General features: G+C 40.7%; 1 protein-coding gene across 1 annotated transcript in view; it reads left to right on the top strand.

Annotated features, from left to right (window-relative positions):
* LOC122931571 (tetraspanin-18-like) overlaps positions 1-15863 on the top strand; it is a 100664-nt gene that overhangs the window by 55311 nt on the left and 29490 nt on the right. The window contains exons 5-6 of the mRNA XM_044285646.1: positions 9823-9909; positions 10370-10468. Of these exons, the coding sequence (XP_044141581.1) occupies positions 9823-9909; positions 10370-10468 (186 nt within the window). The remainder of the gene's footprint in view (positions 1-9822; positions 9910-10369; positions 10469-15863) is intronic.

Raw genomic sequence — 15863 nt, 5'->3', positions numbered from 1 at the left:
ATAAATGGAATTTGATGGGATATACTATACCAGTATTAGGATGTGTGAAAGACCTGGATCTCTTGATAAACTGACAGTTGACACAATGTAGGCACGGAAAACATCCCGTGCCCGATGGTGCCAATGTGGTCTGTCTGGTGGTAGTTTTTGGTCCCACGTCAGCTCTGACGAGTTGGTCCCTAATATTTTTACACCTTCTGTATGCACAAAGGGGAGGTATCTTAAACTCTGGTACAATTGTTTTGCAGCCACTTAATATGGGCCAATGTCGTTTCAAGATTTTATTCACATCATTACTCAGCTCGGAGTAAGTAGACACAAATGTGACTCTCATATCACTCTTTTTATCTTTATTTTTATTATTGCCTTTTAACAACGAATCCCTGTCCATGGCTAAAGCTTTATCTTTCTGTATTTGCAATAATTTGCTAGGGTATCCCCTTGCCTTAAATTTAGAAATCATTTCTTCCACTGTTTTATCAAGGGCAGTCTCATCGGTGACTATTCTCCTTGCCCTCAAAAACTGAGAATATGGCAGGTGTTTTATCATGCTGCGAGGGTGACAGCTCTCGTATCTCAGTGTAGTGTTCCTGTCAGTGGGTTTTACAAATAATTGCTTGCTTAAAGCTCCATTGGACCAAATGACATTAGTGTCCAAGAATTGGACAGAAACATCCGAGTGAGTAATAGTAAATTGGAGTTCCTTATTTACACTATTCAAGTAACAGTGAAAGTCTTCTAGTTGTTGTTTTGTTCCAGTCCAGATGAGGAAGACGTCGTCTATGTATCTCCACCACCCCTTGATGTATTGGGCATGGTGGGAGCCATAGACGAAGTCTTCCTCAAACCGGCGCATGTAAATATTCGCGTACGTCGGGGCCACGTTAGACCCCATCGCCACGCCTCTTTTTTGGACATAATAGGTGTCTTGAAAAAGAAAATAATTGTACTCAAGAACGATGGTAAGTAATACAATGATAAACTCGCAAGCCTCAGGTGTCAATGTAGACATATCTAACATACTTTGTACAGCACTGATCCCTTTTTGATGCTCAATTGAAGTATATAAGGATACTACGTCGAAGGAAACCAATATGACGGGATCAGTTTCCATCAGGTTGGTCTCCCCCAGTTTAATCAAAAAATCAGATGTATCCCTGATATATGATTGCCCCCCAGTTGAAAAATCACGCAGTACTTTGTCCAAAAAAATTGCAACATGCCCAAATACTGAGTCGGTCCCTGAAACTATGGGACGCCCAGGTGGATCAACCAAAGTTTTATGGACTTTGGGCAGTATATAGATCACTGGAGTGATAGGATGAGGGACAATCAGATATTCAGAGAGTTTTTGGTCTATAACACCTGCAATTAAAGCATCAGAAACACATTGTTCTATCAACCGTACAATTTGAAATTTAGGATCATGAGGTATCATGTTGTATACCTTTGAATCATCTAACTGCCTTAAAATTTCCTGGATGTATTTGGCAGTATCCATTACTACCACCGAACCACCTTTGTCGGCAGGTTTTATGGTTAACTCTTTGTCATTTTTCAATTCTGTTAATGCGTAAGCCTCCGCCGCAGTGAGATTTGGGTATCTAAAGCCATCAGAACGCGGAAGCGCCCTCAGCAACCCAATCTCCTTTTTAACGGCCGAGGCATACGCCTCAACAGCCGGCTCATTTATTACTGGAACAAATGAACTCGGATTGAATAAATTAAACATGTTACTTGAGAACTCACTCTGTCTGTCCGTCTGGTCCCCACTGGTTCCTTGGAACCATACCTTGAGTTTCAAGGAACGAAAGAAATTATTTAAATCAGACTCAAGGTCAAGCCAATTTACCTGTGAATTGGGACAGAAGGATAGGCCTTTAGACAAAACGGTTGATTGTGCAGGGGTTAAAACTTTAGAAGATAAATTTATAACAGCTATTTCTTCGGTTTGGAGTATTGAGTCCGTGTTTTTACACTGCGGTTTTTTTTTACCTCGTCGATATCGGCGACCGCCTCTTCTGGTACGGTTCTTTTTGCTACATTTGTGTCCACTTTGTTCCCTAAAAAAGACTCTGTCTCTCCTCTGTGTGGCTGAGTATTTTTCCTTGACTTTTTATTATATTCTCTGGCATTGTTATATACCAGATTGCCAGGTTGCCAATTGTAGATATCTCCCTTTTTGTAGTCTTCAGAATCACGGGCCCATTTGATTCTTTTGCCGTCTTCCAAATCGGCCTGTAGTTGTTGTAATTGTAATTGTAACACCTCCTTGAATTGCGTATAGTCCTCCTCAGACATAAGTGTGTGTAGTCGTTGCTCTGTCTGCAACAGTTCCACTGTCAATGCGGTTACTTCTTCTTGCAAAAATTCAATATTTAGTAATATGAAGTCCATTGAGTATTTATTAGACAGAGCTTCAAACCGTTTGCAAAAAGGATCATTGTTGGCAAATAAATTGGGCCGTAGATGGGATCGCATCCCTCTGGGGATCTTTTGTTCTTTGAAATAATGTCCTAAAGTAGTCATGTGCAATTTCAGAGATAGAATACGTCTGGATAAATTTTCATACCTCCGTTTCAATTCTTTTGGGGACGGAGTAGTGAGGAAAGCCGAATCTCCCTCGATGCCGCTGATGATGCGTTCCGTATCCTCCTGCGTGAAGACGCAGCCTCCATGTGAATCAAAATGTGCCATTGGTGGTTTGGCAAAAAAGGGAACCGACAAAAAAGCCAAAAAGAGAAAAGCAGTAGAAAGTATCGGTGTGCTAAGCCAATATCACAATGATATGCAGAAAAAAATAACTGACAGCACCACCTTTGAAGCGATAGCTAGTGGGTGCAAAGTCCAAGTACGGCAACTGGATCTTACCCCTTTCAATATGATAAAAAATTGGACTGCACTCCAGACGGTTCCTTGTAGTAAAACGAGTGAAGTTTATTCACACATGTGATGGCAGCAAAAAAGCGACGTTTCGGCTCAACATGAGCCTTTCTCAAGCATTGATACAAGTGTTACAGACCAACATATATAGGTGAACCAATCAAATCATTAGACATATTCACATAATTGATACTTAGTACAAAACTGTGTATAAATTCATATATAAGTTAAAAAGGGACATATCCCAGTGATCATGGATAAAGTGACTCGTGCTATCAGAAAAACAAATATATAATATGGCTGGCTATTGCATATAAATACATAAAGTCCATAAGTATGGCCAGCTATTCTTAATATTTTCACTAGATTTGTTAATCCATTGATTGTGCACATGTGTTACGGGGTACAATGATGAGCTTCTACCTGGCGGAATGATGTAGCCCACATATGCCATCGTGTTGCTGAGCGTGTCTCGCAGGAGTCATTGCGCATGTCTGGATCGCATACTTGTCATCAATGGATTAACAAATCTAGTGAAAATATTAAGAATAGCTGGCCATACTTATGGACTTAAATGTATTTATATGCAATAGCCAGCCATATTATATATTTGTTTTTCTGATAGCACGAGTCACTTTATCCATGATCACTGGGATATGTCCCTTTTTAACTTATATATGAATTTATACACAGTTTTGTACTAAGTATCAATTATGTGAATATGTCTAATGATTTGATTGGTTCACCTATATATGTTGGTCTGTAACACTTGTATCAATGCTTGAGAAAGGCTCATGTTGAGCCGAAACGTCGCTTTTTTGCTGCCATCACATGTGTGAATAAACTTCACTCGTTTTACTACAAGGAACCGTCTGGAGTGCAGTCCAATTTTTTATCATATTGAAAGGGGTAAGATCCAGTTGCCGTACTTGGACTTTGCACCCACTAGCTATCGCTTCAAAGGTGGTGCTGTCAGTTATTTTTTTCTGCATATCATTGTGATATTGGCTTAGCACACCGATACTTTCTACTGCTTTTCTCTTTTTGGCTTTTTTGTCGGTTCCCTTTTTTGCCAAACCACCAATGGCACATTTTGATTCACATGGAGGCTGCGTCTTCACGCAGGAGGATACGGAACGCATCATCAGCGGCATCGAGGGAGATTCGGCTTTCCTCACTACTCCGTCCCCAAAAGAATTGAAACGGAGGTATGAAAATTTATCCAGACGTATTCTATCTCTGAAATTGCACATGACTACTTTAGGACATTATTTCAAAGAACAAAAGATCCCCAGAGGGATGCGATCCCATCTACGGCCCAATTTATTTGCCAACAATGATCCTTTTTGCAAACGGTTTGAAGCTCTGTCTAATAAATACTCAATGGACTTCATATTACTAAATATTGAATTTTTGCAAGAAGAAGTAACCGCATTGACAGTGGAACTGTTGCAGACAGAGCAACGACTACACACACTTATGTCTGAGGAGGACTATACGCAATTCAAGGAGGTGTTACAATTACAATTACAACAACTACAGGCCGATTTGGAAGACGGCAAAAGAATCAAATGGGCCCGTGATTCTGAAGACTACAAAAAGGGAGATATCTACAATTGGCAACCTGGCAATCTGGTATATAACAATGCCAGAGAATATAATAAAAAGTCAAGGAAAAATACTCAGCCACACAGAGGAGAGACAGAGTCTTTTTTAGGGAACAAAGTGGACACAAATGTAGCAAAAAGAACCGTACCAGAAGAGGCGGTCGCCGATATCGACGAGGTCAAAAAAAACCGCAGTGTAAAAACACGGACTCAATACTCCAAACCGAAGAAATAGCTGTTATAAATTTATCTTCTAAAGTTTTAACCCCTGCACAATCAACCGTTTTGTCTAAAGGCCTATCCTTCTGTCCCAATTCACAGGTAAATTGGCTTGACCTTGAGTCTGATTTAAATAATTTCTTTCGTTCCTTGAAACTCAAGGTATGGTTCCAAGGAACCAGTGGGGACCAGACGGACAGACAGAGTGAGTTCTCAAGTAACATGTTTAATTTATTCAATCCGAGTTCATTTGTTCCAGTAATAAATGAGCCGGCTGTTGAGGCGTATGCCTCGGCCGTTAAAAAGGAGATTGGGTTGCTGAGGGCGCTTCCGCGTTCTGATGGCTTTAGATACCCAAATCTCACTGCGGCGGAGGCTTACGCATTAACAGAATTGAAAAATGACAAAGAGTTAACCATAAAACCTGCCGACAAAGGTGGTTCGGTGGTAGTAATGGATACTGCCAAATACATCCAGGAAATTTTAAGGCAGTTAGATGATTCAAAGGTATACAACATGATACCTCATGATCCTAAATTTCAAATTGTACGGTTGATAGAACAATGTGTTTCTGATGCTTTAATTGCAGGTGTTATAGACCAAAAACTCTCTGAATATCTGATTGTCCCTCATCCTATCACTCCAGTGATCTATATACTGCCCAAAGTCCATAAAACTTTGGTTGATCCACCTGGGCGTCCCATAGTTTCAGGGACCGACTCAGTATTTGGGCATGTTGCAATTTTTTTGGACAAAGTACTGCGTGATTTTTCAACTGGGGGGCAATCATATATCAGGGATACATCTGATTTTTTGATTAAACTGGGGGAGACCAACCTGATGGAAACTGATCCCGTCATATTGGTTTCCTTCGACGTAGTATCCTTATATACTTCAATTGAGCATCAAAAAGGGATCAGTGCTGTACAAAGTATGTTAGATATGTCTACATTGACACCTGAGGCTTGCGAGTTTATCATTGTATTACTTACCATCGTTCTTGAGTACAATTATTTTCTTTTTCAAGACACCTATTATGTCCAAAAAAGAGGCGTGGCGATGGGGTCTAACGTGGCCCCGACGTACGCGAATATTTACATGCGCCGGTTTGAGGAAGACTTCGTCTATGGCTCCCACCATGCCCAATACATCAAGGGGTGGTGGAGATACATAGACGACGTCTTCCTCATCTGGACTGGAACAAAACAACAACTAGAAGACTTTCACTGTTACTTGAATAGTGTAAATAAGGAACTCCAATTTACTATTACTCACTCGGATGTTTCTGTCCAATTCTTGGACACTAATGTCATTTGGTCCAATGGAGCTTTAAGCACGCAATTATTTGTAAAACCCACTGACAGGAACACTACACTGAGATACGAGAGCTGTCACCCTCGCAGCATGATAAAACACCTGCCATATTCTCAGTTTTTGAGGGCAAGGAGAATAGTCACCGATGAGACTGCCCTTGATAAAACAGTGGAAGAAATGATTTCTAAATTTAAGGCAAGGGGATACCCTAGCAAATTATTGCAAATACAGAAAGATAAAGCTTTAGCCATGGACAGGGATTCGTTGTTAAAAGGCAATAATAAAAATAAAGATAAAAAGAGTGATATGAGAGTCACATTTGTGTCTACTTACTCCGAGCTGAGTAATGATGTGAATAAAATCTTGAAACGACATTGGCCCATATTAAGTGGCTGCAAAACAATTGTACCAGAGTTTAAGATACCTCCCCTTTGTGCATACAGAAGGTGTAAAAATATTAGGGACCAACTCGTCAGAGCTGACGTGGGACCAAAAACTACCACCAGACAGACCACATTGGCACCATCGGGCACGGGATGTTTTCCGTGCCTACATTGTGTCAACTGTCAGTTTATCAAGAGATCCAGGTCTTTCACACATCCTAATACTGGTATAGTATATCCCATCAAATTCCATTTATCCTGTGACTCTACTTTTGTGGTGTATGTCCTCTCTTGTCCTTGTCATCTATTGTATGTAGGGGAAACATCAACTGATTTGAAGACTAGGCTCAATAATCACAGGTTTACTATTAGAAAGGGCAGGATGGATCTTCCAGTACCAAAGCATTTTTCACTTAAACAACATAGTGAAAAAGACTTAAGATGCTGGATCATTGATCAGATACAAATGCCTCGTAGGGGGGGGTGATCGCATATTATTACTTAAAAAGAAAGAATCATTCTGGATCCAAACTCTCAATACTCTACAACCTAACGGTTTAAATATTGATTATAGACATGGAGGTGGGCTGTGAAGAAATAAGTTTGCCTAAGATATGCTGCTGTTTAGATTGTGTCGAGTATTCTCTTACTGAAGATAAGTTCATTGATAAAAAAATATATATAAAAAATGAAAAAGATTAAAAAATTAACAAAAATCAGTAAAACAAAGTTAATGGCTTTTTTGAGTATCACTATTATCACTAATTTTGTGTATTGTTACAGATCCACTGGGATTCCGGGGAAAGAAATGGAAGAGCAATGATGAGCCTTGATGGTGGATGAGGAGCCCACAATGTCCCGCAGTGTATATATATTTATATATTTTTTCCATTTGATGATATAATTGTTTGTGCTCTTCTCTCGGAGAATATTTTTCATGTCCCGATCGCATACAAGGCATGGTAATATATGGATTGGCTATTTTGACTGCCTATAATATATAGTTTTGAGGAGAACCCTCTTGGTCACGAGTTGCAGCTTGTATGCGACCCATGATGCTGGGGGCACTGACGTGCTCACAGCACTGGGTCTCAATGTAGGGGATAGTTTTCCGACTTGGAAAAGTGGGAACGATCCCCGTGGCTGAATTGAGTGGAAACCATCCACTGTGACTTGATAATAAATGTAGGAACTTTAATTCAGTAAAGAGAACATATACTGGCCAAATTCCCTTTATAAAGATGGAGACATAGTCTCAAACATGCGAGCACGCATGCGCTCCTCTTTCTATGGATAGCCAGCGTGAGTTGATACGAGTCATCAATGTGCGTCCGCTACGTAACAAGGAATGGACGGCACTGAAATCAGCTGGAGTTGCTAAGACGCCTAGTGATGACAAGTATGCGATCCAGACATGCGCAATGACTCCTGCGAGACACGCTCAGCAACACGATGGCATATGTGGGCTACATCATTCCGCCAGGTAGAAGCTCATCATTGTACCCCGTAACACATGTGCACAATCAATGGATTAACAAATCTAGTGAAAATATTAAGAATAGCTGGCCATACTTATGGACTTAAATGTATTTATATGCAATAGCCAGCCATATTATATATTTGTTTTTCTGATAGCACGAGTCACTTTATCCATGATCACTGGGATATGTCCCTTTTTAACTTATATATGAATTTATACACAGTTTTGTACTAAGTATCAATTATGTGAATATGTCTAATGATTTGATTGGTTCACCTATATATGTTGGTCTGTAACACTTGTATCAATGCTTGAGAAAGGCTCATGTTGAGCCGAAACGTCGCTTTTTTGCTGCCATCACATGTGTGAATAAACTTCACTCGTTTTACTACAAGGAACCGTCTGGAGTGCAGTCCAATTTTTTATCATATACAGATATATATATATATTAGCAGAAGGACCCTGCTTCACACAGGTATATTTCATCTATTTTATTTTATGTCTGTGTGTGTCGTTAAAAGCTATCGATTAGTATCCGCCATAATAGTGACCTCTACATCACCCCGGCTCTTAACACTGACCCCACAGTGCCCTACCTCCTTAAAATGGGACCTCCACAGCAACCCATCCCTTTAACTTTGACCGTCACAGCAGCCCGCCCGTTTAACAGTGAGTTTCACAGCACCCCACTCCCTTGACATTGACCTCCTCAGGGGCTCACCCCCTTAACAGAGAGAATTATACAGCACCCCGTCCCTTTAACAGTGACCTCCACAGCGGCCTGCCCCCTTAACAGTGACCTCAACAGTGACCTCCACAGCAGCTGCCCCTTTAATAGTGGCCCCTGCCTCCTTAACAGTGACCTCCACAGCACCCTGCTCCTTTAAGGCTAAGGCTACATGATGACATGTGTCGCGCAACATTTTGTCTTAGGGGCTTGGGTCTGCTGAGTGTTTTCATTAGCTCGAGCAGCAGCCATGCGTTTTGCTGCAGGAGTCTTGCATCCAACTGGAGTTTTCCTTTTTGGAGGCATGAGTAGTTTAAAAACGTTTCAATTTATAAGAATGCTAACACCCAGTATGGCAATCCAGTATAGGTACAGTCTATTTATGGCTGTGTTATGAAAACCTGGTAAATTAAATGTGAACTTATATTGGCTGATGCACGTCATATGACTGAATATTTAAGGACCTGCAAACTGCCAAAACCTGTGATCAGTTGTTATGGAAACCTGGAGTAGGACCTGCGAGCTTCTATTGGCTGATAAGGGACATGTGAGATGAGCAGTTTATTCACACCTCAGTTCTGCGTTGCGTGAAAAACAGAGCATGTTCTATATATATTCTGTGTTTTTCACACAGCCCGAGCCAAATAGAAGTAAATGGGGCTTCAGTGAAAAACGCATTGCATCCAGAAGCAAGTGCGGATGCAATGTGTTTTTTACTGATGATGATACTAGGAGATGTTTGTAAATCTTCAGGTTTGTCACGCGCATGAAAAACGCATCAAAACGCATTGCACTCGCGCGGAAAAAACTGAACGCAATTGCAGACAAAATTGACTGAACTTGCTTGCAAAATGGTGCAAGTTACACTGAACGCATCCTTGCCTAATCCGTCACGCTCATGTGAAAGGGGCCTGACAGGCCAGGCAAAATGGTTGACCCCCATATTCTACCATCAGAAAAATAGAGTAAAACACAATGGTGATACATTCCATTGAAACCCTCCAGTTTCTACAGGATCTGTATCATTAGTAAATACACACATTGCTCTATCGATGCAAGGCAATGCAAATTGGTAAAAAATCATGGTAGCATTCAGTAAATTACTGTCAACTAGCAATCAACATTTTTATGTATGTTTCTTTTTTGCTCAGTTCTTTGCTTTGCTATATATTTCCCATTATTAATTATGCATTTTACATTTTATTACAGTTTTTTATACTTATTTTGCTCTTCTTCACTGTGGAACTTGTTGGTATTAAGAAAATAGTAGTTGCCATACACTATTTGAGCAATATTGTTTGCCATTTGGAATGTTTTATTTTTGTTGTATGGACTATATATTTACATTGGAATTAGAGATGAGTGAATTTCACATTTTGAAATTTGTTTGTGATTCGTTTACTGGTAAAAGGTAAATTGCGTTATGGATTCCGTTACCACGGACCATAATGCAATTCTATGACAGAATGCATAACGGAATGCCTTTAATCTTCTCCTGCATAGCGGAAATTGGATGGATCAGTTATGCAGCCCATAGACTTCTATTATGATGGAATGAATAACGGAATGCCTCTAAAGGCATTCCGTTATGCATTCCGTCATAGAATTGCGTTATGGTCGTCGGGAATGGAATCCATAACGCCATTCACCTTTTACCAGTAAAAGAAATGCGAACGAATTTCATAACCAGAAATTCAATCATCTCTAATTGAGATTCTCAAATGTCTACCTCTAACTCTAGTGACCTTCTTTTCAGATTAAAGAAGATCATTTTCTTCTTGAGTTGCAGAAGTATTACAAAGGAGACAATTCTTCTGAAGTTTTCAGCCAGTCCTGGAATACCATTATGATTGCAGTAAGACTTGTTGAGGGCTGTTTTTAAAGCATGACTAACCATTCCACAAACTTGGTATAATTCAATAATACAATGTGTGTAAGTGAGGAATTATGCTATATATGGGCATTATATGCCCTGCACCTTGTATTTTTTTTCGCCAGTATTCACCTGTGTATGTTTAGCTATAGTCTGCAGTCCTCCCAGATCTGTATGCAGAAAGTTTAGAAAAATCTGTTTCCAAACCTTCTCTCACTCACTCAGTAAGACCCCTTTCACACGAGCGAGTTTTCCGCGCGGGTGCAATGCGTGATGCGAACACATTGCCCCGGACTGAATCAGGACCCATTCATTTCAATTGGGCTGTGTACATGACCGTTGTTTTTCACGCATTACTTGTGTGTTGCATGAAAATCCCAGTAGGTTCTATATTCTGTGTTTTTCACGCAATGTTGGCCCCATAAAAGTTAATGGGGCTGAGTGAAAATCACATCCGGATGCACTGCGTTGCGTTGTAAACGCAAGTAACTTAGCAACACTGAAGGGATTTAAAGGCAGGAAGTTGCCTTTCACAGCGTGTGCCTTCAGCCAGTGATGAGAAAGGAGTTTTTGGAGGAGATTACTGCCCTTGCTGAGCAATTTGGAGCATGCCGAAGGCACCAAAAGCAATGAACGTGGAGAGGCTCATTCTCCTTGTTCAGGAGAGGCCCTGCATTTGGGGACTACCATGACCGGTACAAGAAGGAGGAAGCATGGGTGGACATAGCCCAGGAGCTGTTCACAGCCATATGGGAGAAAACGAAAGGCCAGAGTCTGGGTAAGTGGCCAATCTATACATGTGTGATCCTAGCTGTCCTCCCTACCATAGCACATGCCATAGTTTGTCCTCCCTAGCATAGCACATGGCATGGTTTGTCATCTCTAGAATTGTATTGTTTGGTAACATTTTTCTTCTGGTATTTTTCTAACATAGTTGATGAGGTCAAGAATTGGTGGCGGAGCTGCAGGAACCAATTCCAAAAGGTAATGCAGCAGCAAGGCCGCAGTTGGTCCGGACAATCCAAGAATAGGCCCTATATATATCAGGAGCAGCTGATGTTCCTGCGTCCGGTCATGGAGCTGCGTCCGTACGTTAATAATAAACAATGACCACTACATGTTTATCAATGCACACTGTATGTTGATTATGTGGGTAATGTAATTTGTAATAATGTGTAGTTATGTGTATTTGTAATAATGTCATAGTTGGCGATCGCAACCAAGCCGAATCCTCCTTTCATTACCAAAAGTATGTGAACAACATTACAAGTGGAATTGGGTTATTTGCTATTGCCAGCTATGCCACTTCTATTTTCCCTAATGTTGGTACATGACCACATATGTAATATGTTGTTTACTTAAAGAGGACCTGTCACCACTCCTGACATGCATGTTTTACTAGTTTCATGCATTCCCTATGTAATAACAATCATAGAGCATCTATTATTATGACTGTATGTTGTGCTTTTCCTTTATTATTCCTTCTAGAAGTTATAATGGAATTGCTATTAACCTACAATAAAAGGGTACAGAGGGATGTTAACAATTTGGGGGGGTGTATACCTGCACAGACTCATTCAATCCAATCAGTGCAGCCATGTTTATGTGTGCAGGTACACCCCCCAACTTTTCACAACCCCTCTGTACCCTTACTTACTGAAGGCTATTAGCAAATCATTCATAACTTCTAGTAGAAATAATAAAGGAATTGCACAACATAGAGCCATAAGAATAGATACTCCTGAATTTTTATTACATGGGAAATACATGAAGTAATTAAAGAAGACATGTCAGGAGTGGTGAAAGGTCCTCTTTAATGTAGTACTATGTGTCCATTGTCTTTTGCTGATGATAGTAATATGTGATGTTACTATTGTTGTAAAAAAAATATGTGTTCATATAATAATTTACATTTACATGTTACATTGTGAAGAATGGAGGACAAACTTGAGGAGGAAGCAGACGAGTCGGTTCCCCAGCATTCGAGCACCTGTGAGGAGGAGACTCCAACTGGCACACATCCTTCAGAGACTGAAGAAAGACCCGGCACCTCTGCAGCCTCGTGTTCCGCTGCTTCAGGAGTTGAATCTAGCCAAGGAGACTGGCCATGCCTCCTGCCAAAGCTCTAGTCAATAGCCAGGTCCTGGATTATTTGTCTAGAGCCCGGCAGGAGGACCAATTGGATTTGTATTGTCTAAGTCTGGCTTCTTGTTTGTGCAGTCTGCCTCCAGAACTATTGCTAAGAACCAAAGTGGCTCTTGGAATCGTTCTGGAGGCAGCCACTCTGCCCAATGACCAGACAGACTATTTTGTATCCCTCGAAAATTGGCGCACCCATGGGCACATGTCTGGCGCCCACCCAATGCCCATTCCAGAGCCACAGGGTCCGCCACATTTACCCAGTAGTAGGGAACATTATGGCCTACCAAGTCGGCCATATGGCCAAACATATCAGGCCCCGACTTCCTATAGGCAGCCGGTCCCCTCCTCATCCCAGGCTGGCCCATCTGTGCAGTCTAGACCCTCTACACAACCATCCTACCATGGCCCTCAGTTTTACGGTCCCCCATCTCCACCTGGCAGGTTCATTCATTTGTAAATTAAATTTTTTATATTTTATATATTTTATTATTTAAGAACAAAAATAGTCAAGTTGATTCATCTTTGTTTTATTAAACAGATTTTTATTTTCATGCATTTTAGTGTTTGTTGTCTTTATTATAGACAGTGCATAATTATATCTATGCAGCACTAACACATAGACCACATGACTAATTGTAAACGTTTCATATACATTAATATAAGTCAAATACACTTACTATATCAACATGATTTCACTAACCTTCACACACAAGAACATAATTTATTTATTACAAAACACATTTAAAATCTTTATTCAAAATATTTTTATTTATAATACATATCTACCAAAAAAGTAACTAAAATATAATGTACATTATGCACACGATATTAAACACAATACAGATGGAGTTTAGTGACATGACACATGTAATGATAGTTTTTATCAAGTCAAAATCAGGCCAACTACGACTTTATTATTGATGATGGTAAAACATACATACATTTAGTGCTAGATATTGCAATTTATATTAATGAGGTATTAGTACATATTTTCCAGACTGTGTTATAAACAATATATGTAAGCTCGCAACCCACGTTATAAGGGGCCTTATTATCTTGCGAGTCCCAATATATAATAAATTAATTAATTAATTAATTAAAAACTGCCAAACTCCCAACTCTCCCTGAAAAAAATTCCTGTCCAAAATACATATGCATGCTGGGGGCATTTATGTGTTTGCTGTAAAAGATAATCCCACAGGATGGATCTTTTTTTTCACGCACAATCTGCATGTCACAGGGAGCAGGCGGCGCTTAATATTCGCATGTTGGCTGGGTGTGGTGCAACGCAATCGCATACAAAATGGACGGCAGGCGCAAGCAAAATCACACGATTATCACTGAATGCACCCTGAACGCATCCGGACCAAATCAGTCATGCTCGTGTGCAAGAGGCCTAACAGTCCCAGGATCATAGAGGACATTAAAGAAAGTACTGTGCTGAGCTCCTGCCATGGGTGCATACATTGCCCATTGCCAGTGGTATAGACTTTAAATGGCTATACTGAAAAATCCACAGCAAATACTGTATATGTTGTAGAAGTTTCCTTAAGATCTGACCTTAGATTTTACACTTTGCAATGCAAAATCTGATGGCTCCATGGCAAAACCCAACATACCGTAGAACATTCAGACTTTGTGCAAATGTATGAGGCTTGTCTTCAGCAAAAAAAAAATTCACTAGGCCGATTATTATCTTATGTGGTCGTTAATGAAGGGGTCAAGTGTCTATGGCAAGGGATGAGTCAAGTGCAGTACTTGGTGTCTAGAGATTACTCACCTCCTGTACCTGTATGCTACTTCAATTATTAGTTCACAACTTGGCTGGTAGGTGTTAAATCCAGGTTCCTGCCATATAGACAACCAGAAATAAGTGTGGGGTCACTAACACTCAGAGGGAGAATCAGGGACAGGCTTAGGCTACTTTCACATTAGCATCAGCCTTCTCCAGCAGGTAAATAGCCTCCCAGATCTGTGCTGCCGCTAGTGCATGCATGCCACCGGACACTACCACACACATGCACAGCATATACAGTACAGACCAAAAGTGTGGACACACCTTCTCATTCAAAGAGTTTTCTTTATTTTCATGACTTTGAAAATTGTAGATTCACACTGAAGGCATGAAAACTATGAATTAACACATGTGGAATTATATACATAACAAAAAAGTGTGGAACAAAAAATATGTCATATTCTAGGTTCTTCAAAGTAGCCACCTTTTGCTTTGATTACTGCTTTGCACACTCTTGGCATTCTCTTGTTGAGCTTCAAGAGGTAGTCACCTGAAATGGTTTTCACTTCACAGGTGTGCCCTGTCAGGTTTAATAAGTGGGATTTCTTGCCTTTGGTTGAGACCATCAGTTGCCTTGTGGAGAAGTCAGGTGAATACACAGCTGATAGTCCTACTGAATAGACTGTTAGAATTTGTATTATGGCAAGAAAAAAAGCAGCTAAGTAAAGAAAAGTCAGTCAGTCCGAAAAATTGGGAAAACTTTGAAAGTGTCCCCAAGTGCAGTCACAAAAACCATCAAGCGCTACAAAGAAACTGGCTCACCTGCGGACTTGCCCCAGGGAAGGAAGACCAAGAGTCACCTCTGCTGCGGAGGATAAGTTCATCCGAGTCACCAGCCTCAGAAATTGCAGGTTAACAGCAGCTCAGATTAGAGACCAGGTCAATGCCACACAGAGTTCTAGCAGCAGACACATCTCTAGAACAACTGTTAAGAGGAGACTGTGTGAATCAGGCCTTCATGGTACAATATCTGCTAGGAAACCACTGCTAAGGACAGGCAACAAGCAGAAGAGACTTGTTTGAGCTAAAGTACACAAGGAATGGACATTAGACCAGTGGAAATCTGTGCTTTGGTCTGATGAGGCCAGATTTGAGATGTTTTCTTCCAACCACCATGTCTTTGTGCGACGCACATGCCTGGTTCCCACTGTGAAGCATAGAGGAGGAGGTGTGATGGTATGGGGGTATATTGCTGGTGACACTGTTGGGGATTTAGTGAAAATTGAAGGCATACTGAACCAGCATGGCTACCACAGCATCTTGCAGCGGCATGCTATTCCATCCGGTTTGCGTTTAGTTGGACCATCATTTATTTTTCAACAGGACAATGACCCCAAACACACCTCCAGGCTGTGTAAGGGCTATTTGACCATGAAGGAGAGTGATGGGGTGCTGCGCCAGATGACCTGGCCTCCACAGTCACCGGACCTGAACCCAATC

The sequence above is a fragment of the Bufo gargarizans genome, chromosome 3 (assembly GCF_014858855.1).
Source record: "Bufo gargarizans isolate SCDJY-AF-19 chromosome 3, ASM1485885v1, whole genome shotgun sequence".
NCBI classification, from domain to species: Eukaryota; Metazoa; Chordata; class Amphibia; order Anura; family Bufonidae; genus Bufo; species Bufo gargarizans.
The sequence above is the reverse complement of the archived record's forward strand: the minus strand, read 5'-3'. Positions and strand labels throughout refer to the sequence as shown.